This window comes from Paramormyrops kingsleyae, chromosome 8, assembly GCF_048594095.1.
Source record: "Paramormyrops kingsleyae isolate MSU_618 chromosome 8, PKINGS_0.4, whole genome shotgun sequence".
Classification (NCBI taxonomy): domain Eukaryota; kingdom Metazoa; phylum Chordata; class Actinopteri; order Osteoglossiformes; family Mormyridae; genus Paramormyrops; species Paramormyrops kingsleyae.
The window spans coordinates 12543326-12570560 of NC_132804.1; the positions used below are offsets into that span (position 1 = coordinate 12543326).

The window sequence follows — 27235 nt, forward strand, 5'->3', positions numbered from 1 at the left end:
AAGATTCGTTACAGTTGTGTTCATGCAGTCGCGCATCATCTTTCCGTCAACAATTTGCTCCTTTTGCGGTTGTAGCCGAATAAAAATCTTCCCATTTACAATTCCTCGAAATAAGCAGGACCTTCCAGTAGGAGGCGACAAAACACCTAAATGTCTATAGTATGTAAAAAAAGACCATGTTAAAAGTGAGTCCAGAGAAAATTGCATGTAAAAATAGGTAAGATGTTATTAAAATATCATCTACGATATTGTTTTGATGGCCTAGCATAACACTGTTCCTGAAATCCCGTTTTAGGTGGGAGATTCGCAGCTCCCGCAGCACAGTACATAGTCATTTGCTGTGACCTTTGTCCGGTTATATTTTATGTACAACCTATACATCATTCCCAAGCAAAGCAAATTACACAAATCTATACGTGTTCCACTAGGCATAATTCATTTTGATAGGCCATTTTAAAAAGTCAGTAGAAGGTCTGTCGTAAATTCCATTTAATCATACTCCTTACAAATGCCACGGGTACACGCATGTACAAATATCTAAACATGAGCAACGGTTTTTTATAAATCTATTAAGCAGAAGGGTAAATAGGAGTAAAAAGCAATCGGTAAAAAATCTACACCGTCAAGCAAACTACCACTGTAATTGATAATTACCCACACCAGTTTAGTGTGAAAATATATGCAGTGCTTTTCACAAAACAAAACGATCTAACCTCTTCAGTTAATCAGAAATGGCCGTGTAACCGATGCCAGAAGAAAATATGATTTTCACAAAACCAAATGGAATAAAAATGATCGATAAAATCGTGGCCATGGCAATAACGAGCGCGCGCAGGCACCCTCCGTTTGACACGGGGAGGTGGGCAGGGCAGCCCGCGAGCACATGTCTCCCTACAGCTGCGAGCGCGAGCGCAGTATGTACAATGAATAACTTCATCCGGGTACTTAAATCTCCCGATTACTGTACTACAGTACAGACACAGACAGCGGCGGCGGCGGCAGCAGGTAAGCGAGGGAGGCTCACATTTACAGCAGGGAAAAACGCCCTTTTCCTCACATAACTTCAGAGGAATTATATTGTAACTCGCGATGCGTTTATTAGAACGATACAGGTTGAATTTAAAGAAAATCGTCAAATTACAAAAGATAATTAATCCTGGGTGGCTATGTAGCTAATGTATGATTTTAAAAAAATATATAAGTGGGTCTGCTTCATACATTTCGCTTTTTACTGGTAACTAAAACTCGTATAATTGTTATCTATGGATGAAAGCTCCGCTGATTAAATCTCAGCCATGCTTATTTGAAAACCGCCATTTTTTAGAACAGAAGGGGAATACATGGATAAAGTAAGGCAAAAAAAAAGTTTTCACGTTACGCCTAACTTAGCCAACAATTATTCACATTTCGCAGGCTGGTGGGTGAATCAGATATCTGTAAGGGGATACGACAACGGAAAACGCAGGTAGCTACCTACTTAATGTGAAAAATACAACGGGAAGGGGAGAAGTGCATCGCGTGGGTTAGCTGGCTAGCTATTTAGCTCGGTACAGCAAATACATCTCTGATAAAAGTTATGAGAAAAGTAATGATTTGTTACGTATTTGATGTGGATTTAAGAGTAACTAATAATAATTAAAGCAAATACGATGCTGGTTCTCAGCCCTTTACTGTATAAGGAAGACATTCTGTCCAGTAAGTGGCTAGCTTACGTTAGCATTGCACATGCTCTGGATTGCTTTGCATGGATATTCCCGGGATCTGGCTGGCCACCGTTAGCAGAGACAAGGATGGGTACGGGAAAGCAAGCCCGCCATCGTGACATATTTATGGCTGATTGTCCGTAATAGCAAGTCATGTTAGAAATACCACTTCTGAACGCTTACACGTTTTTCCTTTTTTTTTTTTTTTTTTTACTGGCGACCACATGCTTTCATACAAGCCAGCCAGGCAGCCTGTTCTTCACGAAATCACTAATGGAATGCAGGCGGCTCGGTGTAAAAATCTAATACACGGGGGATGTGATTTAGCAGATAGTTGACCACCGATACGTCGATCGGCTTTTTAAATTATTCTGCCGAACACGTTAAGTGAACTATCCCCTTTTATGCACATTTAACGATATTTGCGTTACCTCCAAAATCCTAGCTGGTATAGCAGCGAGAAGCCCCTCCCCTGCTTCCCTCCGATTGGCTAACCGGCGCCTTTCCCCGCTCCGCTCTTTGCGCATTTAAAGTGAGTCAGCCGTGCTGTCGTCACTTCCCCCATCAAGCTCGTTTGAATGGGAGACCTTGGCCTTGGAAAGAATTTTTTAAATTAATTTTCAGGAAATACGGTGTACGCATACATTGAAAGTTCAAAAATTAACATTATTATGAATGCAGTGCTATATAACACTCAACCGAAACTCAATGAAGAAAAATAAGTGGGAACGATTTATTTGAGTCATACTAATCACCCACTTAATACGAATGCATATCTGATGAATTAATTACACGATGTCAGTAAATTAATGCTACTCTTTTTTTTTTTTGCGTTCTCATTTTTTCCCCCCTGTACTGTTTCCCGTTTAATTATCAAAATGTTGCTTTATTTCAGTACATTTTACATATAATTTAAGGGTGTTTTTACTGGACATTCACTTAAAGGACATTCACTTTATGAATTCGACTTGATTTGAAATGTATCAATACTAGGAGGGATTTTTGTTGCAAATTTTTAATAATATGTATTTATTTGTTTAGGGTTTGTCCAATATTACAATATTGTGAAGTAAGAATTCACCATAAATGTAAATACACATTTTATGACTATTGTATTGTAAGTTGTGTATCTGGAATTTCAAATTTATTCTAATAATGAATGTCTTCCCAGAATTTCTGGATAATCTACATGAATTAGAACAGATGTTCGGATGATTCTGTGCCTGTTTTGTGCAATCTGTAGCCATTCAAGACCAGCTGTGCATCTCGTACATAACATTGCGTGCATATATACCTCTGATTCTAAGTGTATCTCCTAAGCTTTTGATAAAATAGGGAAGAGAAAGTATCTTGTTATATTTTTGTACCATTATTTTGTACAATCGAAATTGATGGATCTCCTCTTGAGATGAAAAGAATCATGTGGACAGCAGAGACCATATAGCATTGTTATTACATCTCGGCCTTGGAAAGATCTGTGATCTGTGGGAGGCGATATCAAGCTGTAGCCAAAAAGAAAACCTATTGCAGCAACATTGCCTAAGGCCATGTTAGTTGAAGGTTGGGATGTGTGCATGGTGGAGTTGTGTGCCTGTAAGGGCATTTCCCTCCTTATGCATTTCATGTGTGAGGCATGTCAGTCTTGACATTACACACGGTCAGATACAGGCGAAAAGGTACATTTCATTTATTTGTTTCTCTTTTGACTTCTTGGGTAGGTTGTTATTATTTTTTTGTGCATACATGATGGGGAAACAGGAAATTTTAGTTGTATTTTGGGTTTTTTTTCCTAGATTTTTTTTGTGACACTTTCAGTGCACATTTTGAAAATGACATACAACTTATCAAATTTTCCCAAAAAAATATTTATTAATATTTTCTAATCAAAGTTGTGTAGAATTCTGTACTGTATGTTAGACTAACTTTATTCACTGATTTTATTTCTTAAAAGGTTATTTTTTTCTTGACGCGTATAAGACATGTAGATGTTTACATGAGTCAGGGACAAGCATGGATTTGTGGCGGATTACCACAGATCATGCAACAATAGCTTTTAAACTTGATAGTAAAAACATTGCATATAAATAGCCCACTCACAAAGGTCGCCATCTAACCTTGCACCTTTAAATTTTGGCATTAAGGGGTGCAAGAGAATTGTTCTACAGTAAAAAAAAAAAAAATCAGAATAAGCAGCCATTAAGTGTTAACCAGTTAAAGTGAATATTGTTCCCCAAGGAGGCTTGGTGAAGTGTAATTTCATGAGTAATTATTAGTTATTTTTTGTAAATATCCTGTGCCAATCTCCTCCCCCCCCCAATCTGACAAATAAAAAATTATGAGGTTATCGGGTAAGTATTCATCAATTCTGTTATGACGGCATTAAATTAACTATGATGCAAAACATTCTCAAGAATTCAATCAGTAGTATGAAGGGAGTCAGTCCATTAATGCCTCAAGTTAGAAGCATAAATGCTTTGAAAGCAAATAACATGAAGTACAGGGAGTAGGAAGAACAGAGAAAACAAATCTTGGATCTGCGATTACAGGAAGTGTATAGAAAGATCAATGTCCCTGGCATTAATTATCCCATGGAGTAGAGCCAGATTGATCAATGAGAAGCAGAATCTGCCGAGCACCACCCAGAATCCTGCTGCCATAGTGAGCATTCATCCAGCAACAGCAGAGGAACCACTGAGACGTTAATGGTCGCTCTAAATGAGTTGCGTAGCAATGAGAAACTGTCCATGAATTCTATCTGCTATTTCACAGGTCTAGCCTGCTAGAGGAGAGGCAAGAAGGGAGCGATTTGGAAAAAATAAAACCACGGAAAATCCCCCTTTCAAATAAGAATGTGGGAGACTGGAGGGATGTGGCAGAAAATTCTCTGGTGCAATGCAAACCTGTTATACAAGCCGTCATGTCTAGTGTAAACTGAAGACGGCACATCACCTAAGTAAAACCATCCCTACTGTGCAGCATGCTGGAGGCCACACGGCATTATGGGAATTGTGGGGATGTTCTTCACGGGCCAGGAATAGAACGCAGAATGGAAGGACCGTAATACAGGCAAATCCTAGAAAACCCTGTCTCAGTGTGAAAGATCCAGGACCTGCAGGACATAAACCCACAGGACACAGACGAGGCTGCAGTAGAGTGTGTTAGGAAAAAAACAACAATAAAGGAAATTGGGTAGTCAGACAAGTCCAGCATTTACATCGACAGATCATGAATTATTTTGCCAGGAGTGATAAAATATTTCTCAAAGTTTCCTTGCCACTAAAAGGTGCAGAAAAGAGGTGAATGCTTTGTTTAGGCTCTGCATATGAGAGTGTTAAGCAAATGGTGGACAGCTGTCCTTTGTTGTGACTCACCATTAGGGATACTTTGATTTGTGCCAGTCTATGTTACAGCATGGACCGGAACCAATTAGTCAATTACTGATCGGTAGGTAATATATCATAGAGGGACCCAAGCTATGTCGTTGTTTTCAAGGCATTGTCATGAAATCAGCCAGAGGGAATGTTTCTTTATGATTATCACATCACAATGAGCTGTTTTGGATGGTTGTTATGACTGAGGCCAAACGTGGCCTTGTGTCACTGATTAGGCGGGATAAATGCAGGTGTGGGTGGAAGCGCTGTTGAGGGATGATAAATGGTGGTAATCTCAGACCACCTCAACTGTGAGCCTGATTGTGCAAGAACACACAGAACTGCAAAAAGGAATCGTTCATGCTCTTTTCGAAAAGCTGAGCGTGATCTTGGCTTATTTCGCCCTTCCCCGAGAGAGGGTCGTTGGTTTTGGGTGGGGCAGACTGATAGCAATGCGGTAGACAGGTTCCAAGTGCAACCATTTCACGGTATTGTTGCATTTTGCTGGTGAGTCAAGCGCAACGTTGGGATATCGACCAAAAGGAAGAAATGGCTGCTGTTGTTGTTGCACTTTGCCAAGGCCCCCAGAAGCAATCCTTTATTGAGCTAATCTAATGGAGGCAGCATGCCAAATACCCTCAAAGGCCCATTTCCAGTCCAGTTTTTATATATCTCTGCTTAGGGGAATTTTAGACCAGATGCTAAGACAGCCTTATGCTGCGGAATACCAAAATGCTCCCCCGAATCGACAGAAAAAAACGCTTCTGATTAGAGCCTAACGACAGATACGGTAGGGCTTGGTGGAAGCAGATCTGGGATGGTTGCCAAGCCCCCTGTCGAATCCTTAAACGAGCGGCCTGAGGAAAGTCATTCATTCCTTGCCGTTCGTCTCGACAGCCGGCGGTGCATTTTTTATTTTCCACGCCGGCGGAGCGCCGCCCGTGACGTGCTCCGAGCGGACGTCCAGGCGTCATCGCCGCTGCTGAATATTAATGCCGCCAAAGATGAGGCTTTCACGGCGAGTGAATTAACATGCAGCAGAAGAAGGGAACGGCTTTTCATTAGGGCTTTGTTCAACACGCCCTGGCCCGGTTCGTTTGGGGCTGTGCTTTCAGCGCTGAATGAATCCGTACTTCGTAGCCAGCTCTGTTTTCTGCCAGCTGTACTGGCTCATTTTTTTAAGTCATTTTTTATCTTTTGTAATTTTTATCAACTCTCGTGACCCAGTACTGGGTAAGTGGTTAGGAGACGCTTGGGTGGATGGATTTCTGTTACCAGTTTATGTTTCTAATATATTATGTGGAATTTTTTATTTTTTTTTTGTCTTCTGCACAGGATCGGAATCCAGGAAGGGATCCGGAATTGTTCCAAGTCACTGTGGCAAGTATCGCTGCAGGGTACAAGATGAAGTAGCTTTTTAAAGTTTTGGTGCTTTAAGCTGACTAGAGGATGCAGGGACTTGCTGTGATTCTGAAATAAGAACAATGGCATGAATTATATAAAAATCGTGGAGGATGGTGAGGAATGAAAGGTGGGATGCGACCGTATGCTCCAGACGTGCTGGGGGCAGAACTGGGGGCACGGTGCCATCCTCAGGTCCGGCATCTGCCTCTGCGTTTTGGATCCAGAATTCAACACTGTGATGGTCTTTTAAACGAGCAGTAGGTAACACACCTATCTTCGTGTGAAGTGATACTGCGAAAGTCTGTCTTTGGGTTCGTTACAGACCATGCGGCGGGTTAACGTGCAGGTTCGTTATGTGAAAATGTCTCTTACCTGGGATCAGCCTGGTTTTTGTCCAGTAGCCTCCTGCTTCTGACATGTGGGGAGATGACAGTGGCACTGTGTGATGAGGTAGTAGGTTGTATAGTTTTAGGGTCATACCCACACTGGGAGATAACTATACATCCTACTGTCTTTCTCAAAGTGGCGGCAATTCTTCTGAATCTGCTGGAGCCCCCTACTGCCTGTGAATGAGTTCTGCAAAAATATACAATTAATATATGCTCTGTATGGTATGTATTTATTTATCTATGTAAATATTTGTTCAGTTCAGTGCATGTGAAAATTTTTTTCCACACAAATTCACTGAAATATTGTCCCAAATGCTCAGGCAGTGTGAGGTAGTAGATTGTATAGTTCTAGGGCAGTGATTTTGCCCTGTTTGGAAGATAACTATACAATCTATTGCCTTCCCTGAGGAGCAGAGAAGCATCTCTCCCATCTGTACTTTTCGCTCCAGTAGTGTTCTGCTGATTACACAGCGTCAACCATCTTAGTTCCAGTTTCCTCACATCCTTGTTCAGAGAGACACGCACGAGCAACGTGAGAAAAGATATAAATTTGCGTGCAGGACGGTGGACAACAGCATGTCAGTGCATCCTTGTGAATAACTTGAATGCACCAGCTTGTTGATAAGCCCGCTGTTGGTGCATGTAAGGGATGGTCAGTTGGGCAGATTAGTTACAGAAGTGCTACTGAAATGAGTAACTGGGTTTGAAAAGCCCAAAGAGATGAGGATGTAGCCCGCGGTGGGGAAACGTAGGAGTTGTGCTAATTGCTGGTGCTTATTCCAGTAGGGAGCCAGAACAGGGACGGCACGGAGGTGGGTGACCTTCGTGCAGTGGCCGGCCTCTGGGTGCAGCCCATCGACAAGGTTGGGTGTTTTTACTGCACTCAGTAGAGGTCATGTGGAGAAAACGAGAAAAAGACGAGGCAAGGGCGAGTCACATATTGCGTCTGACTTCAAATGGAGTGCAGCGAATTAGAGCCTCGCGGCCAGGTCTGGCTGTGGGTAGCTGGGTGTGACTCTCTCCGGCTGGGAGCACAGCTCTGACTACAGCATTAGCACAAAGGTACGACCTTGACGCACCTCTCTCTCTCTCGCTATCTCTCTCCCTCTCCCACACCTTCCTCTGCACAGAGCACTCCTAATCTACTTCAGCACACTCGTGTTCTCAGAAAACCGGTCATGTTCACAGGACAACGACGCACAGAGGCTGGCTAATGGTCAGACGATTGACATGGGGACCCCTGGGTAGAGGTAGCAGATTGTATAGTTGCAGGGCAGAGATTTTGCCCCAGTGGTGATAACTATACAAGCTGCTGCCTTTCTTAGGGGTTCACGAAGGCAGCACGTCTGAGTCACCCCTGCTGCAGAGGACCACGTGTGATGTGAGATATATGTAAATATATATGCATGCCCTGGGGCAGCCATTCCAGGTGGCTTTGCCAAGCCTCCCCAGTCCCTTAATTTCTCTTAGTAATGTTTTGAAATATAAGGGGTAGTGCACATTAAAGCATTGTTTGCCCTAACCAAACTTCAGAATAGCTGTAGTCACCTAGCATGTATCGTGCACTTACTGTTACACTGGACTGACGGACATGGCGCAGGACTGTAAAGAATGACTCCGTGTGAATTGCGGCGAAGTGTTCTGTTCATGCCGTATCAGGTTTGTGTTGTTTTCATTAATAAACATCATCAGCACTGCTTGAATCTGAATGCTGTGTTTTTTTGAACGTGCTCGGTATCATGCTCAATATTCAGTGCTAACCACGGAGCCGCCGTTTCGCCCACTTATTCGCTTTCAGTTATGAGTGACGCTTCACAGCAGCACTGCAGGTATGGGCCACTGAACCTGACTTGTTTTTGATGTACGCAAATTTGAACCATTCCGAGAAAAAAATCTACAACCGTTAATGCAAGTTTTTTTTTTCACAATATTTTTTTTTCTGATATGACAAATTACTTTTTCAGTACAATATTATTTGTAGTCAGTAATGCTAATGTAACTTTATGTTTGAAAGATCATATCAGAAGCAGCCTCAGTATAGTTGGTACAAAAGTGCTGGTATAGGAAGGTCACAGTTTCATAGGAAGGGTTGGAGAAGCAAGCAAGTTTCTCACCCTCACTGCTTACAAACTGCCTTGGTTTTTTTTAAAAGAGTATAAAGTTTCTTAATTAGTTTTTTTTGTGCTATTCAGCCGCTGTTAATAATTTTATGGTGCTGCAAAACCGTAAAAGACACAACGTCAGAATATTATTTGAGAATCGAAAAATAAAAGATGTTCAAAATCGATTTTAATTCGCGTTTGCATCTCGCCCTCTTGTGGACAAACACAAAAATTACATTTAAATGCCTCTTCCTTTAGATCAGTAGTCAGACATTTGTTAAACATACGCAGGAGGCAGTATCGAAGTAGTTTTTAAAGTATTTAGCTGAACCTAAGATTATAATACACAACTTAACATGCTTTTAAAAAATTCTGCTAAATGAACTTTTAACAGTTCTGCTGTTAGTGCCCGATGTACAGGCGTCTTGGTCTTAACTGGAACTGCCACTAGACACTAACAGCATGTGGGGAAAGATATAGCAATGTATCGGTCTTCTCTCCCAAAGTAATATATAGTGCATTTAAATCTCACAAGAGTTAAATGTGATTTTAACATAAATGCGGAAATATATGTTCCGGAGCCCCGGTACCAGAAATAGGATGGACTGTATGTCTCCTGTGGATTACTGAACAAAACACAAGTACTATTATTTGAATACAAAATCATAAAAGATTTTTTTTAATGAAATAAAGATTAGATTGTTATTTTCTATGTATGGATTAATATAGTTTTAACATTCTATCTTTTGTCATATTTCTAGTGTTGATATTTGATATATTACAGAAAAATATCAAGGAAGATTCCTGGTTAATATAAGTTTTAATGGATAATTACCTAAATGTAGACGTCATCGGGCTCCATACTGCCCTCTGCTGACACTGAACTTATATTTTGACTGAAGATCGTGACCAGCTAAGGTCTTGCTCTGGTGACACTTGACTTGAGGGGGCACAAATACTTAGTAACTCAGTTACTAGAGTGCAGACCATGAACAAATATAGTAGCTACTCCAGGTACTTGAGATAAAAGATGCATCATGATTCATTAATGATGAACCAAACGAGGTAAGTATTTCACTTGTGTTACGCATTACTTGTTCTTTCAGTAGTTCCTTGGTAGTTCACAAAGTTTACAGAATTAACAGACATAGTAACAAATATAGTAACTGCTTGGGATGAAAGTTGCATCATGATTCATTAATGATGAACAAATATGAGATCAGTATTTAACTTGTTACTTGTTCTTTCAGTAGTTCCTTGAGTACTCCACAAAGGTTTACAGAATTAACAGATACAGTAACAAATGTATAAATTTCTCAAGAAAAGATGTCACAATTCATTGATGAATGAACATGAGACAAGTGACTAACTAATGATTAGTTTGTAGGTAATTAATACATAAATAATAGTATAACACTACATTATTGTGCCCACATGTAGATGTGGAAAGAAATCAACCAACAGCCCACAGCTTATCGGAATAAACATGCACCATTTGAAATACGTGAGAATGCTGAAGTAAATATTTCTGGTCCCCCATTAAGACTGCATACAGAAAAAAATGTTTTAATCACAGAAAATACTTAAGTGTGTTTGAAATGCACATTGGACACTTAAGTGAGGTGTGGCTGTTCGAATTAACCCCTGATACATAAGATGATAACATCTGTCAGTCGTGAAGATCTGGTCACTTTTTCTTTTCTCACCTTCCTGCAAGCCACTATATGTCTGTATATGATATTGAGGACATCGATAATACAAAGGCACACATCCCCTGCTCTTCTACTGTGGGCAAGCATGAGGAGAGCTGTACTTAATAGGCAACTACAAACATGTATACAGACATGGGAGGAATGAAAAATATACATGTAAAGTAGTATGTGCTAATTATTTTTATCGGCGGTGAATATATATATATAAAACAGCAATTTTTTGGTTGGCATTGTGAGTGGAAGTCAAAGAGTGATGAAGCATTTAATAGAGCAGTATATATCACCTCCTCATAAGCACAAGTTAGCAGATGTGTGCATTGAAACGAGCCAACATCCATTCAGTGAATACCGTAAAGAACAATGTAGTGCAAACATGCAATAATACAAGAGTGCTGATTGGATAAATAAGCTGCGGGTTCTGATTAGCTGATGGGACAGTGCTGAAGAGTCTGCATTCATCTGAAGCTTCTAGCTCCTTCTTTCAGTGCTCATTTGACTTTAGAACCAGGTGATTCAGGGGTGCCCCAGGAAAGCGTATTGCATCGGGCACAACCCAGACCAATCCAGACCAGCTCAGACCAAACCAGACCAGACCAATCCAGTTGTGTTCCAAATTTTTTTTGGGCCCCCGTGACTCATTGAATTGTCCTAAACCACCATCCAAACACTGCCCCCCCCCCCACACTCTTTACAGCAGCACTGAAGTGAGTATTACAGTATGTGGGAGCAGTGCCAGCTTTTGAAAGCTAAGCTAATGCAGTACTGTCAGGTCATTATGGGATGGCAGCAAGTGATGAGGTGGGGCCATTTAATTGGACCTGCACCTATGGAGTAAGTACTATGGGTTTGTGGGTTTGCCTCCAGTCCTGCATGCTATTAGGTTCATAATCACACACACACACACACACACACACATATACATATAACCATTCAAATATTTATGCTATCAGTCAAAATTTTCATTAAATACAACTTGTAGTTCTCACACCATATAGTTAATAAATTATAAATCATTTTTGCTACAGGCTTGATTTGCTTTCTGGGTTTTTAAATTTTGTTTTGGAATTTAATACATTTGTGTAATTCTATACAGTAATTTCCTTAAATGTAACTACAATCACGTGACCTATGCGATTTCTTATTACTTGCGTTAAAGTAAACGCTCTGGAGGTACTAAAAGTGGTCAATTTTGCCCTCCAGGTGGCGCAGTCACAAAAGGTATAATCACAAACCTATGTAAAAGACAACAAAAGATGAAATGTTAATTTTCAGTACACTTAGAAGTTGTCAATGATGGTATACAAATGTTTCACTTTCTGAGGATTTTGTTTGAGATTTTTAAGTTGTCCCTTTCTGGCTTATCTTCATACCAGAGATTAAAATCTTCAACTTTATAACTGTATAATATGCAGTAACGTTTATAAATGGAGACATTTTATAGTGATACAAAACTGCCGAAAAGATGTTGATGTTTTGTGATTATAGACATATAGAACTACACTTTTGTATAAATGTCCAGAAGCTAATTTGAGAGTTCATGGGTCGATTAAGTTGCCTGTGGGCCACTTGTCACTGTTATCGGACCATGGGAGTTACTGCTAATAGAATTATCAGTATCACAACATTGCAATCTCGCCTCATAAATCAAGTGCGCAGAAAAAGCTAAAATAGTATTAAAAGTCACCCAAGTGACCTCTTGGAAGAAGGGTGGAGCGTCTGAGAACTGGAAAATAGATAAAATTATTCTCTAAAGGAAAGAGTGTCGCATCCATAGAATGCAATCTTATTTAAGGAGGAGTGTTTCCTTTCCGTAAGCTTTTCCCTCCCTTTCATTCGATCATCAGACTTAAATATAATGCTACAGAGATAAGCAAAGGAAAAAGGTCCGTGTGCTGCCTCCGCGTCCCGTATCAGCAGAGATCCCAATGCCCGAAGGGCCCTTTTGATTTTGATTTTTGATTCTTTCATTTTAAGACGACTGCTTTCATCACATATTTAATGCGACTAATTTCCCGATTTCCATCGAAATCTCCGCGATGCTGGTCGGGTCGCTGGGTTTGTTCTCAGTACAATGGTAAACGTCCTCACCAGTATTATTCATGAGACTCAAGAGATGGGCTCTGTTTCTTCCCAGAACACGCCCTGGCAGATGAAGTAGATATAGAACCTGTGGGAAGTGCAGAAACTGTAAGCTTTCTGCGCAGGTCGCGCAACTGTCTGTTAGAGTTACCTGCGACATGCCGTCGAGTGTCACATAAAGCCCACAAAACAGCCATCCCAGGATATAAACACTGCTTTTCGAGAGAGGGATCTTCACTATGCGCCGCTGATCTTTATTCTGTCTGTACCATAACATCGGAGTTCACTTTTTTGCATTTGTGTCAGGCTGTCGAACCAAGAACATTTACGTGCAAATAATTTCTTCTCCAGTCATTCATAAAAAGGGGGGAAAGTGTAAACATCATGAGCAGGAAAACGCGACGTTGGATTTTCCATATTTTCCTTTGCCTGGGAATTGTGTATATGAAAATTGGGTGAGTATCCAGTTTAAGTCTTAGCGTGTTGAGACCTGATAATGCTTTACTTTCAGAAGTAGATGTGAGATTCTGGGCGTTAAAAGGGACGTTTACACCACCATTCCTACTATGCCCAATAACAACAGTTTGAAGAATTTAGGAAAACAATCTGTCTTAAAAATAGCCCTGCGTTCTTGTAGCAGAATATGCAAATGAATCTAAGTAAAAATAATTCTATGAAGTACTGTGCAAGGTTGAAACCAGTGGTTGAAAATGAGAAAGAGACAGGCAGATATGATAAAGACTAGGTAGAAAGTAGTGATAATCACAATGTTATCAAATTATTTTGAGCTAGAACATTGTGAAAATTGGAAGTTCAGATTTTTTTTCAGTAACAGCGAGAAAGTATTTTGAATGAATGAGGCCTATTTACATGTCTTACAAACCAACAGGCTATTTCGCAATATGGTGACATAAAATACATTCTGTGCAATCTCTAAACATAGTTCTAGCTCTTTTATAATTGATTAACAACTAAGCAATTCTAAAATTAAAGGCAGCTCCTTCCACGAAACCGTGTGTTTTTGCTTAACTTAAGTCCATAGAGTGTGTGGTCCATGCCACACTGATCTATCGTGAGCATGTTATCCGTGTTAAATCTAGATGGTCCGATTCATCGTTATCCAAGTTAAAGCCATAAGGGCAGGATACTCCTTGCACTTGATTTAAATCAATATGTCCTATAAACACGTGGATACACTTTTCCGATTATATTTTTTGGAATAAAACAGCGTTATAGTTCTCCACATTTTGCTCGTGATGAGCGAAAGTCGGAACACGAAGAAAATAAACGAAAATTCAGCGTTTTATATAGTGCAGCGCACATTAACATACAGGGACAAATGTTATAAAAAATTTGTCTCATTATATATAGGCCTAATACAATACTTTAATGAAACAGGCATCCAATCAGTTTAAGCAACAGGTATTTCAATAAAACTACGCTATCCAAGATACTTAATGTTTTCTTTCAATTACCTGTCTATGGCATTTTACAGGGGCTTTTCGTCGGTGGTTGCGCTGGGAGCCAGTATAATCTGTAACAAAATTCCCGGGTTGGCTCCTCGTCAACGGACTATCTGTCAAAGCCGACCAGATGCTATCATAGTGATCGGAGAGGGAGCCCAAATGGGGATCAACGAGTGCCAGTTCCAGTTCAAGAACGGACGCTGGAACTGCTCTGCGCTCGGGGAGAGGACCGTCTTTGGAAAAGAGCTGAAAGTGGGTATGTTACAAATCTGCTCAGCCTCGACACAAATAATAGCTAACTATGTTCATATTGTTATGCAACAGTCAACAATTATTAGGCCCATTATTATTATTATTATTATTATTATTACGTGTTTTGCCGTTGCACCTCACTCAAGTTTGACCCTACAATTTTCAGCCAAACAAATATTGATGAGTAACGGAGTGGTTTACCGTTTGTGGGACAAGCTGAAACAACTGGTGAGACGCGCTAGAGAGAGTAATATACCTATTATCTTGTGTCATGCGCAGTACGTATTTTTATTGCTATTACATCCCTTTAATTAAGCCCTAAATCTCATAACTCACTGCCGTTTTGACATCCTGGTGTTTATATCCACAGCCTTTTCCATTACAGCCTAGAAGAAAGATTGGTCAATGGGCAATGAATCAGAATGGGATTCGCTGAGTTTTATTTATAAAGACAGATAATGGCATACTTCAGTGAAGTTAAGAGTCATATTTACCCATTCACGTGAAGTGAAACCACCTGTTTGAATAATGATTTTTGAGGAAAATAATAGGTAGTGTCGCAAGGATTAAGGATTCAATAGAAGCAAACACGTTTCGAAAAGCATATACTGACTTCATGTATTAAAAAAAAAAAGAAGAAGAAGAAAAAAACTTGGTCAGTATTTCTCACTTTTTTGTCGGCTTGCAGTTCGATCATTTAGGATTTAAATAAATACATTAAATGCAATAAACTGTTAAAATCTTGTTTATGTGCTGCGGCAGTGACTTAACCACACTAAATACGTTGCAGGGAACAGGACAGGGCATTTCAATGCGGAAACACGTAAACTTACAGCAGAATCGGCGGGAAGCGTTTGGCTTGACACGCCATGCCTCTTACCTCATATTTCCGTCACGACGTCGGTCAAATGTGCATCCGTGCAAGAATTTGGGGAAATGTTAAAGAATCTTTCAACCATTAACGAAAAGCTTAACTCTTCTTGAACTGAAAAAGTAACTTAAACGGCAGTCAGTCTTATATATTTGTACTTCATAATATTTATTTATATAACATTTTCAATCAGTTAAGGAAATTGCAATAAGCCCCTGTTAAGTTATGAGTGTTTTTGTCGGTTATGTATACATTTTGGCAGGGGAGTATATTGATGAGCGTTTACTGAAGTGTGAAGAATTTTTTGTGACAAAATGAAATCCTTAATTTATTAAAGCTAGTTGGAAGTTATCTCCGTGAACTTCTGCAGGGCATTTTCCATTCACCACAAAGTTCTCTCTGTTCACCTCTTAGAAGAACTGTGGAACACCCTAAAAGCTTGTAGAACCTCTGAGTGTAAAAGAATCTGTTGCTTTTCGATTCTCATTCTTTTTTCAATGAAAGCTTGAGGTCTTATCAGGCAACTTTATACCTCTACTTTTTTACTTCTGCTGAACTGAAACTTTGAAGATGCAGTAACTGGCCTTTGAGGTGAAGATTACTGTGAATATAAGCATAATGAGAAGATAAACAGATCAATGCAGTGGACAAAGTATGTAGGAAGGGTCTACACCAGGGGTGTCAAACTCCAGTCCTGGGGGGTCGTGGCCCTGCACATTTTTGGGTTTCCCCTCATTTAACACACCTGATCTTGAGCTGAATAATTTGTGGTGGAACAGGGAAAGAACTAAGCTACACTGGGCTCCGGCCCTCCAGGACTGCAGTTTGACACCCCTGGTCTACACAGATATTGCACTGATTTGAAATGTGTGTTTTTTAAACATGTGTGCATGTGCATAATTCTATTACAGGTTCCTCCAACATAGTAAGGGCAGTTTATGGACCGTGCTGGTTCCACTGAGCCAGCGGCACGTTGGGGAATGGCCCCACACAGGGTTTGGAGGAGAACCACAGGTCTTGGGTTGGTGGGAGCACGAAACTGGGACTGTTGTGTAGTTGGAGGTGGCTGACGGTAACTCAGGCGACCTACACTGTCTGGCAGACACATAGAGAGTCATAATCGACATGCTTCTCCCGCTCTCCCCTGGCCGCGCTCTCGAATCCAGGCAGCACTTCAAAGATTGTGCACTGAGCCCTGCAGTAACACGGTAATCTGCGCAGACTTGCACATGGCACTGAGGGTAAACTCATATTTTATTCCTGCTCCTCAGACAAGCAAGTTTTATGAGTCGCAGAAGCCTCTGTGATCAGGCAATGGGCCCTTATTTCTCCATAACTTAACATGAGTGAATTTACTCCATATATAATAAGAAACAGCACGCTATATGCTTGTAGTATGCTTGTAGTGTGATGGTAATAAGGTATGCAGTGGCCTATTTGGTTGACCGTCCCTGCTTGTGACACCCTTAGCCATTTGCCAGTGAGTGTGTTGTGCTTAGTGGAAGGATCTAGGTGCCTCGCTTCAATTGCTGTCCTATGCTGATGACCTGAAGGTAGACAGCCGTGATAACCAGATTGGTCTCACTGGCCCCACCGGCTATTGTCTGTGCGGCCGCTGAAGGCCTGTGAGATGAATGGCATTGTTCATAGCGGGTGCGTGCGGGTGAGGGGTGCTCATTGCAGCATGAGATTGAGAAATGTGCCACTGCAATTGTGGGCCTGCATTTGATGTATAATCAGATTCTGTGTGTGTGTGTGTGTGTGTGTGTGTGTGTGTGTGTGTGTGTGTATATATATATATATATATATATATATATAGAGAGAGAGAGAGAGAGAGAGAGAAAGTGAGAGAGAGAGAGGGAAACAGAGACTTGCGTAGGTATGTAGTTATGACTATATTTCTTGTGTTATTTTTACCTTGGAGGTGAATGGTTTTTCTGGGCTCTCTTGTTTAACTACACTCCTGAATGTGCATAAAATAGTTCTCCTGCTAATGGCATAAATGCCTCAAGTCCAGACAGGCACACTTTCTTAGGAGTTCACATGAACCTGTTGCATTTGCAGCAGCAGCAGAAAGACTTTTAAAGCAGAATGTTTGGTTACTCCTTCAGATGTCTTAATTGAGAATCTCGGGTCAAGACAATCATGTCCGACTGACTTTTTAAATCGGTAGCGCGGGTTTTTGTGTACATTGATTTGAACAGCTATATTATGTATTCGATAGGATGGAGTTTGAAGGTTTTTGCCTTGTTTTGCTGCAAAAGTTTAGTGGTTTTGACAGTTTGGAGCAGAGAGAGTTAGCAATCACAGACACACCTTCTACACTGGCATGGTTCCCATGCAATTCATAAATCCCCCTTTGCATAATTGATGCTTAAACCTTTTTTCAGATTTCAAGGGCACTCGTCCAAGATGTTTATCGAAAGCAGGTTAGCACATAACTCAGGTTTAGGGGAGGAACCAGGAATCTCTTCATATTGTTTCAGGTAGAGCCGTGCTTCAAGTAACACAATCATTATCTAATTAAATTTAGCTATTGAAGGACTAATGTAGAAATGCACATCATTCAGCAGTATCCTAGAACAAAAAGGGGTTTATATTCAAATTTTTGCTTTCATTTTGTTGAAACATGCTTGAAATGTGACTTTATGTGACCAACTATTGTGGACTTGAAGTACAAAGTGAGTAGCATTATATTATTGTAAATTTGAACGGAAAGTGGAACGAATCCCTGGATTTTGAGGCAACGATTTCCATACTCATACTTAAGTCTAAAAAATTTTGTTGTGGAAGACTTTGCAGCCTGTGTTAAAAAATAAAATAAAACAGGCATTTATATTACCTGAATCACTGAGGCAGTGAATTATTTGGAAATGAATATGAATGACTCGTTTGTACCTGATGAGTGTAAATATGTGATTTTACGAACACCTGTCCTCCTTATGAGAGTGGAGGCCTGGCCGACCACACTGCTACAGACGCGCCTGTTTTTCAGCTATAGGGAAATCTGCGTCTGTCATTGCCTTTGATGGCCTGCCGGTAGCAGGCAGGCACATAAACCACTTCTCGAAAGGAATGCCGTGCATGTCATTTCATCGCAGCTGGTCCACATGCTTTCTCACATTTTTTTCAAGCGCTTTTTAAGTGCTGTAGCACTTAAGGACACTGAGCAGGTGGTGTGATTTTGGTCTTTCCCGAGGTACTAAGTGTGCCTGATCTTTCGGGCCATGCTGTGACACAGCCCACACGTCCCTTAATGTTTCGCTGTTTCTTATTCGTGTTTATGTCATCTCTAGCTATTACAGAGAACCCCACCAAACTGTGCACTGAAAAAATGCCAGTGCAAAAATGTATGCTTATTTTCTCCCATCTCTCAGACACCTGCATTTAGGCATGGGTGCTGTGTATAAGAGCAAAAGCATTCATACATTTTCAGTTGTTTTTTTCTATGTAATCAACAAATTTTCTTTTTTTTTGTCCTTTAGAAGAACGTTGGCGAGAATAGAATTCATGAATTGTTTTTAAATGGTAAGCTGAAATGTCAGGCTGGTAACAACAAAATCATAGAGAGGTTTCTTACCAGGAAAATGCAGACGCTTCTTTTGCAGATGCTAATATTGGTAACTCTAATAACTATTAATGCATAAAATAAATATACTGATGCAGCAAGTGTGTCTACTGTAGGTCTGATGGTTGAACAATAGGCATTTGGCATCTTCAGAAATTTTGCTTGGTCACAACCTTGATGCAAACTAATATCATGCTGTTGTTATGTTTATAAGCTTTTATTAGTGCACTAGGGGCACCTTTAAGTCAGAATGCCAGTGACCCCAAGGATCACTCATAAACTGATGTTTCTACACAATTTAAACCCACATGGGTTAATACAAACTCCTGGCAGTTATGCAGTTATGAGCACAAACATTCTCCCTTTATTTTAGTGCTTTACTTCCGTAACACATCTAATCCGTGGAATTTCAATCTTGCCTGAAGTAGCTGCCAGGATATGTGGGCTAGTCTATGCCAAACGCATTCAGAGGACATTCTGATCTAGGTGGCAGCCGAATTCTAAGTGAATCTCACATTTACACTAGTGGCCAAAATCGTGGAAACACTTCCAATTGTTAGAGATCACAGAACCTCATTCCAGTTACTCCAGTTACTTATTTAATCGTCCAGTGTATGATATTTATAAACATTCTTTGATTGTTCATAAGCACTACCGCCAATATTTGTGTAGCGATTGTTAAAGTGTAGTGCCAAAACTGCTAGGTATTTCACTAGTGTGTGTATCAGGCTCCACTTTGAATTATCTGTACACTATGCATGCATATAGACGATGATGTATCGTTTATCTTAGCGGCAATGTAAAGATGCTGCCTCCAGGCTTCCCTGTTGTCTGCCGATTGCGTGTCGACCTTTGCCCTGCACAAAAACGCCGTGGACGGTCAGCTGGAAAAGGTCGGTTTCGTTGGCCTGGCCAGCCCAGCGATACCACGCTCACCTAGAGGGTGTCACCAGCCCGTGACGAAAACTGAAGCAGTGGCCAGACTGAATTATAAGCAGGAGGCCCCACCGTTTTCCATCGCATTGTTCCTTAATGGACTGCTCACGATTGTGCCAACTTAATGGATGGACTCTTCCTTCCTCTCCTGTAGGACCTTCTTAAAACCTTTCGCAGAAACCGAGCCTCTAACCCCCACCTCTCTTTTAAATAAAACCAAGGGAAAATAGCCTATTTTCTAAAACCTTTTACTATGAATATTCTGTATTTACCAGAAATATATTCCCTCTTTTTTTTGGATCTGTATTCCATACTATTCCACCGCTAAACTGGCCACTGTGCCCTCCGGATCTAATACATGCTGCAGTTCATTTGCAAAACGGAGGCCTGATTAATGAATGGGGCTTGGCAGTTTGAATGCATTTTATTACTCCTGAATGCTATCTGAAAGGAGAACTATGTCAAGTATGTAAAGGAGACCAGATACCGCATGAAGCATTGAATCTTGTTGTCAGCGATTTAACACTTAAAAAAAAAAAAATCCTCTTCTCTTGCAGGCAGCAAGGAGGCCGCCTTCACGTATGCCATCATCGCTGCCGGCGTGGCTCACGCCATCACCGCAGCCTGCACGCAGGGGAACCTGAGCGACTGCAGCTGCGACAAGGAGAAGCAGGGCTTCTACAACCAGGAGGAAGGCTGGAAGTGGGGGGGCTGCTCTGCGGACATCCGCTACGGCCTCAACTTCTCCAAGGTGTTCGTGGACGCGCGGGAGATCAAGCAGAACGCCAGGACTCTGATGAACCTGCATAACAACAGGGCTGGACGGAAGGTACGGTGCCCACTTCTGTTGCTGCATTATTGGCTGGCTTCAAACAGCTCAGAGCAACCTGTATGTCTATAATGTCATTAGGGGAGTTCTCTTATATATGACTCACTCATCTAATACAGTCCCGCTAGACAGCAAATATTAGTTTGCTGCATGTGAAGTGAATTTCACTGAGAGCAGTGTGTGGCCAGATTCAAAGTGATCCCCGGCTCACTCTCCTAAAGTGAGTTATTTTGTTAGGTTTCATCATCCAGAGGTGTGGCAATCAACACATCCTGTGAAGAAGGACTTTAGAAATAGTGTAGGCTGTGAGCAAGATTGATTTATACAGTAGAAATCAAACGAAGCCGATTGGAAAAACACACTTGCAGAAATAATAGCTGAAGTCAAGTCCTTGAGATGTTTAGAGTAGCCTGCTGCTCTGAGCTCTTTAGCATGGTGTACTTGTGTCTCCCAGGTGCTACGGCGTAGCGATTAGCGGGCTCTCTGCAAACAGGCTGGCTTTCTAACTGCAAGATTTGCAGGATGCAAGATTTCTTGCTGTTTTCCGATCTTGTTCGGGTCCTGTTTATGGGTGGGTTACAATTGTCAACTAGCTCACAAACAGGACAATAACAAACTTTATGTTTTTTTTTTTATTTTATGCTTTTTGTTTTTTAAAAAAAGGCTTAATGATGCATAATTACATTATGAGAACAGCTTATCAGTTTATCAGAGCTTTTCTAACATGACAAACTTTTATGCTTGAATTTATATGGGAATTGTCCTTTTATAGAGCTGTAGAAAGCTGGGTGTATGTAGCTGAGTGTTTTTCTCAGGGGTTCAAAGGCAGAACCTCTCTTTGGGGCTGAACCTTTTTTTAGGAAGCCCTGAAGCACTGCACTACATATAGCACAAAGTCTCCCAGCCAGCATGATGCCACAGCCTACCCCAAAGTCTTTTTAAATGGAAAACAACTATCTTTTATTGCACTTACTGAATTGATTACACCAATGAGACAACCCCCCCTCCCCGAAAAAAAAAAAAATGCAAAGATAAACGAAGATGAAACTAGAGCAGAACGAGTTAACGGCCGCAGGAATTGCGCTGTAACCTTGTTGTGATTTGTAAATCCCTACCGTGCCCTCGGGCTGGGAACGTCTGCCAAGGATATGGGCAGTCAGACAAAGATTAAGGAGAGTTAGGGTAACGAAATACTGGGAGGCTTTCAGAGGTGGCCATGTTAGTGGCAGAGTTTGATTACACAGCAGATCTGTGTGAGGCGCACACAATGATACTGTAAAAGAAGAGCATTACAGCTCTCATACTGTAGTGCTGTCACAGGAGCAGCCAGCCACACATTCTGATAATCCTTCACTCTGCGGCTCTCATTGTTACCCACTGCCGAGGTGTAACTGGATGCTGCGAAAGTCGCACCGTTTTGCGGACAGTCGCCGTAAGAGCTTATCTGGCATTTAAAGCAGCTTCGGCTCCGATTAACCGCAGGTCCATGAAGACATACAGGCCTAGATGTACACTTTGATCGATTGAAAGGATTGATGACAGGCCAACGTCCGCCCGGCGTTCGTTAACACAATGCGTTTCCTCTATTTGTTTATGCCATGGTTGGAATGAATGCCAAACGGCGATTCTGTCGTCACTAGTATGAAAATATACAGAGGAAAATGATAGCTGGCACTGCCAGTGATCGTTGTGCCATTGGCTAAACTGCTGTTTATCTTTTGCATCTAGTATTCATGGGAAACTGACGATCAGGAGGTTGCTCTTAATTTAAAAATAGCGATATAAATTTTTTGATTCACGACGGCAAAAATGCAAGATAATCGGGAACACAAAGAGCCGGTTCTTTCTTCAGGGTACATGCATAAACGTCAGTAACCCAGTGATGAATAAAATACGATGATATAATGTTTCGGGTGGAGTTTTTTTGTCAAAAGTTTAGATAGTAATGTGTTTGTATTTTATTAAGGCCGTTCAGCTGCTCCTGGCTAATTGCCTTTCAGAGGGTCTCGGCGGAGTCTGATATTTATGCAGGATTTAGTGGGATAAAGACATTGCTCTGTCCTGGCTATAAAGCGGCTCTGTTTCCGTCTCCAGTGTGGGGCATCCCGTTTCTGGGCACCCCTCCCCCTCATACGCACACCCCCTTTGCATTTCTATACATTCACACTTCGCTAATGCCCACCATTTGTTAGCAGAGAGCCGCCGCTCTTCTGTTTTCCCCCGATGGCTGCATCCGTCCCGGTATTCCTGCAGATCGGTGATTCAGTCTGGCAGCTGTGACCCGGAGCACGCAGACGGAGATTGAGGTTGAGAACATTTCAGCACTCTGGACAGAGCTTTTGTGGGGGGGGGGGGGGTGACTGACCCCAAAGGATTCACATTAACTTCTGTTTGAGAAGCATTCACCCTTACCCCCCTTTCCTGAAGCAGGGCTTAGGGTGCCCTGCTCACCCCCAACCCCCATGCAGTCAAAAGTTTGTGGAATGGAAGCTCAGGGCTGCACTGGGCCTTTATTAGTCATACTTAGAGTGTTGCTGTAAAACACGTGAACCTAGTGCTCATATTTAGGACAAAACTGGTAAATGGAGTATGGAGTCTGCTCCATTAAAGCACTATGAAATCTGATATTTTTAGGAACTGGAAAAATAGACCGATTTGGTCGCCACCAGAGGTGACCTTATTAAAACGGACATGAATAGTTTCTACAGCGCTCTGTATTGCCATAGGGAAGATGGTTTATGTAGTTCATGCTGCTATTGTACTGCACAAAAATAGAAGGATAAAAGTTAAGTTTTATTTGCATGCATGGCAGGAAATTGTTCTTGAGACTACAGAGAGACTGGGAGTGACACAAAACGGAATAATTAAAACTTGGGCAAATCCAGCCTAATGTGCAATGGTTCCTACTCAGTGAAGAGGAAAGTATCCGAGATGGTGCCATTCCTCATTCTGGCAGGGACAGCTCATTTGCATAGCCTCACACACATCTCTGATCACGCCACCCGAGTGCCGCCCGCTTTCGTCCAACCAATGAGGTCGGGCTTCGCTCCCGGCCGCTCACGGCAAATTCTGCACCCTTGAAGGTAGTTCAGATTACGGCGATTGGCTTTTATAGCTGCATAACAAGTACCGGGTATCATGGATTTACTCAATCGCGCAAAAACAAAATAAAACAACAGAAAAGGGCACAGGACAAACATTTTTGATTTTTTTTTTAAATTAATTTTAATTAATGTTTTCATTTTCAAGGAAAGTGTTCCTCTGTAAAAGCTGGTATCATAAGTTATTACTGGCTGCTGAAAAACCAACAATGGCCCTGTTTATATAATCCCTGATAAGTCTTCCTGTGTGGAAAGAGGTCTTTGAAGCATATCTTCCAAAGTTAAAAACATTGCATCATACCACGTTTTGCCTTTATCCAGACTAGACAGAGGGATACCCTCAACTGAACATGGGGCCCTGAAATATGATGCTACGGATTTATCTGTGTACAATATACACTGGGCTATTGTTACTGGGTACCGAGAGATCGTCTTTCACACAGTGTATTTCAGGTTACCCCGCTGATCCTCGCACAGAACAGTCATTCAGGCTTCAGCCACCTGTAGTATTTCCCTGCTCTTTTTAAAATGGTATTAAATGGGTTTTTTTAATAAAAATATATATATTTTACTAAATTAGTTGCTCCTTTCTGAATTGCAGCAATGAATTGCTCACTTCAGTACGGGGAATTAAAAAATAAGATTCAGTCTGCAAGATTATTTAAAATCCGATGACACTATTGCTAAACCAAATAAAATTGTTAGTAATGAAAAATGATTGTGGAAGAAAATGTAACATGACCTAGGAATGATACTCTGAAGATTCATAACAGTGCAGGAAGGCATATTTTGAGGCTGGATGCATGGTCTGCTGGAGGTGCTAAGTACCGTTAGGGCAGAAGCTGGTGGCTGATGTTTTCCTGTCGTCTCCATGCAGATCCTGGAGAAAAACATGCGACTGGAGTGTAAGTGCCACGGGGTGTCGGGCTCCTGCACCACCAAGACGTGCTGGACCACGCTGCCCAAGTTCCGGCAGCTGGGCTACATCCTGAAGGACAAGTACCACCAGGCGGTGCACGTGGAGCCGGTGCGGGCCAGCCGCAACAAGCGACCCACCTTCCTCAAAGTCAAGAAGCCCTACTCCTACCGCAAGCCCATGGACACAGACCTGGTCTACATCGACAAGTCACCCAACTACTGCGAGGAGGACCCGGTGACAGGCAGCGTGGGGACGCAGGGGCGCATCTGCAACAAGACGGCGCCGCAGACCAACGGCTGCGACCTCATGTGCTGCGGGCGCGGCTACAACACGCACCAGTACTCGCGCGTCTGGCAGTGCAACTGCAAGTTCCTGTGGTGCTGCTATGTCAAGTGCAACACATGCAGCGAGAGGACAGAGGTGTACACGTGCAAATGAACACCTGCGTGCACTGGCGGGGTCGCTCCTCACTCGCGTGCATTACTGACATGTTTCTGCTGCGTCGCGGGGAAACGGGAGAAGAGGAATCGCTTGCACGTGATCACTCTGCGTCTGATCCCGGGGTGATGCACCTCGATTCTGAAACGAGCCAGAAACTGGTTACCCTGGGAATCAGAAGACGGGCGCTGCTGTTTACGTGATTTGCTGAGGATGAGTCGACACAGCAATGTCGCCTTGCCAGCCTGATGGATCGACAGCACGACCATCAGTCCTGCTGCGAGACTGTGGGCTCACACGCATCCTGGAGGTCTCGCACTCTGGGCTGCACTGCTTCAGACGAGCCTTTGGGCTTCCAGCGTTCAAACTGGACTGTCCTCTGTGTCTGATCCTTCAGCTGCGGAGCCCCTATTTTTTCCACCAATTACTAATTTCCAGCGCATATACACATGGGACATGTGGGGAGAAGCTGTATATTTCCTCAGCATGAACTAAACAAAGCACGTAATTGTGATATTTAACTTTTTATTTAGATGCAAAAAAAAAACCTAATATTAATTTATTTAAGGAAACTACTGATTTTATTTTCGTTCCTTTCGATACGGGACTTTTCTAAACTGAATAGATCTAGGGAGCTTTTTCTCTCAAGTGTTTGCTGATGGAAACTGAACAAAGACAGCATCAACAAACGAAAGACAGCATCGCAATTTTACAAACGAGCAAGACACTGGATTATGTACATAAAAAAACACCTTTATTACTACTGTAATATAATGTGGTGGCAAATAGTATTGTTACAGGTCTAACTGGTAATGCTTAGATTTTTCTAGAAACATTCTTCCCCTCTGTATGCTGCTAGTTGTCTGGAAAATCGAATTGGCTGTGATTTATAAAGAGAAAAATAGACTTTGTTACTTGGCAACAGTAACTCAATGCTAATTATTTTTTAAAGACACCAGAAGCAAAGCTGATCATTCAGACTAATTTCCCTTTCCTGGGAATCCTTAGTTCAGAGAGTATATTTTGTAAGAGATTATTTTTATATGAATATTTTATTTATATAATTTCATCTTGTATAATTCAGTATCACCCCGATCCCTTCCTTAAAACTATTGCTGTGTGGAGTTTCAAAGAGCATTTCACAAGCACAGCCTTACATTTACACATGAACTGGTTTTGTCATGTGCTGTGAAGCATTCGTTGGACCTGCTGAGACTGTAAGTGTGTACAACTTTGCTTGTTTACCTTGAAACAGAATATCACACAATAAATGAACAGGGTATGTGGTAATGATTGGCGTGATATCAACACTATCTTCAAAAAAGTCCAAAACAAGCAAATAGACATTTTAAATTTCAGTATTAGCTTTCATCACTGTCTAGAGAACAGTAAAAACTCGCTAACTGAATATTTGGGGATAACACTGTATGACCAAAGAGAAATAAATATAGAACATTTTTGAGTGAAAGAAATTCAGATGCAGACATTTTTTATGTTCACCTAATTTATACTCATAGAATTTGATTACAAATATAATTTGCCACACCCATTCCACATCACATTTCAAATGTCCTTGTTTCAAACAGTGTTAATAAAAGTCAGCTCTACAGTATCAAATTTCTCTTATCCTCAATCATAATGTAATTAGCAAAGTACCACAAGAAGTGGCAATGAATGTTTTTTAATTTGTTACCTGAAATCGTTGGGTGGCTTGCTTACAGCTTGAACAAACTTCTTTAACACTGTGGAGAAAGGTTAACATTTTAATTAATTGACATTAACATTGTTAATGTGCTTGGTCAATAAAAAGTGAGAAAAACGCCATTTGTGTTTATATGAAAGGGTTGCAGGTCACAATCAGCACAAATACTTTTAATAACTCCTTCCCTTACTAGTTAGGTCACATTTGCTTTTGTTTTATCAAGATTGAAAGTTAAAGTGATTTATTGTGCCTGTGCTGCAGAAGTATCCAGGAATCCAAACAGAATGTTTATCTGCTACTTCCTAGAGAACAAGAATTTATATTGTCTGACATTCAAGCTTCCTTGTTTTTAATCTGTGACGAAGGAATTAAATACATATTGAATAGTGGGGA

General features: G+C 41.3%; 1 protein-coding gene and 1 long non-coding RNA gene across 2 annotated transcripts; both read left to right on the forward strand.

Annotated features, from left to right (window-relative positions):
- Positions 1 to 871: 871 nt before the first annotated feature.
- Positions 872 to 8564, forward strand: LOC140592266 (uncharacterized). The gene is made up of 3 exons (XR_011992589.1): positions 872 to 1005; positions 6410 to 6454; positions 7651 to 8564. It is a non-coding gene; the product is annotated as an uncharacterized lncRNA (long non-coding RNA).
- Positions 8565 to 11782: 3218 nt separating this feature from the next.
- Positions 11783 to 26962, forward strand: wnt7aa (wingless-type MMTV integration site family, member 7Aa). Its single transcript, XM_023837573.2, has 4 exons — positions 11783 to 13215; positions 14256 to 14482; positions 20411 to 20682; positions 24661 to 26962. The coding sequence occupies exons 1-4, from the start codon at positions 13145 to 13147 to the stop codon at positions 25138 to 25140; spliced, it is 1050 nt and encodes a 349-aa protein (XP_023693341.1). The 5' UTR covers positions 11783 to 13144; the 3' UTR covers positions 25141 to 26962.
- Positions 26963 to 27235: the final 273 nt, after the last annotated feature.

Excerpts from the sequence above, each read along its gene's own strand:
- wnt7aa (XM_023837573.2), top strand. The coding sequence starts at position 13,145 with ATGAGCAGGAAAACGCGACGTTGGATTTTCCATATTTTCCTTTGCCTG. Across the intron at positions 14,483-20,410 it reads TGGAAAAGAGCTGAAAGTGG|GCAGCAAGGAGGCCGCCTTC; the intron begins GTATGTTACAAA and ends CTTCTCTTGCAG. Across the intron at positions 20,683-24,660 it reads ACAACAGGGCTGGACGGAAG|ATCCTGGAGAAAAACATGCG; the intron begins GTACGGTGCCCA and ends GTCTCCATGCAG.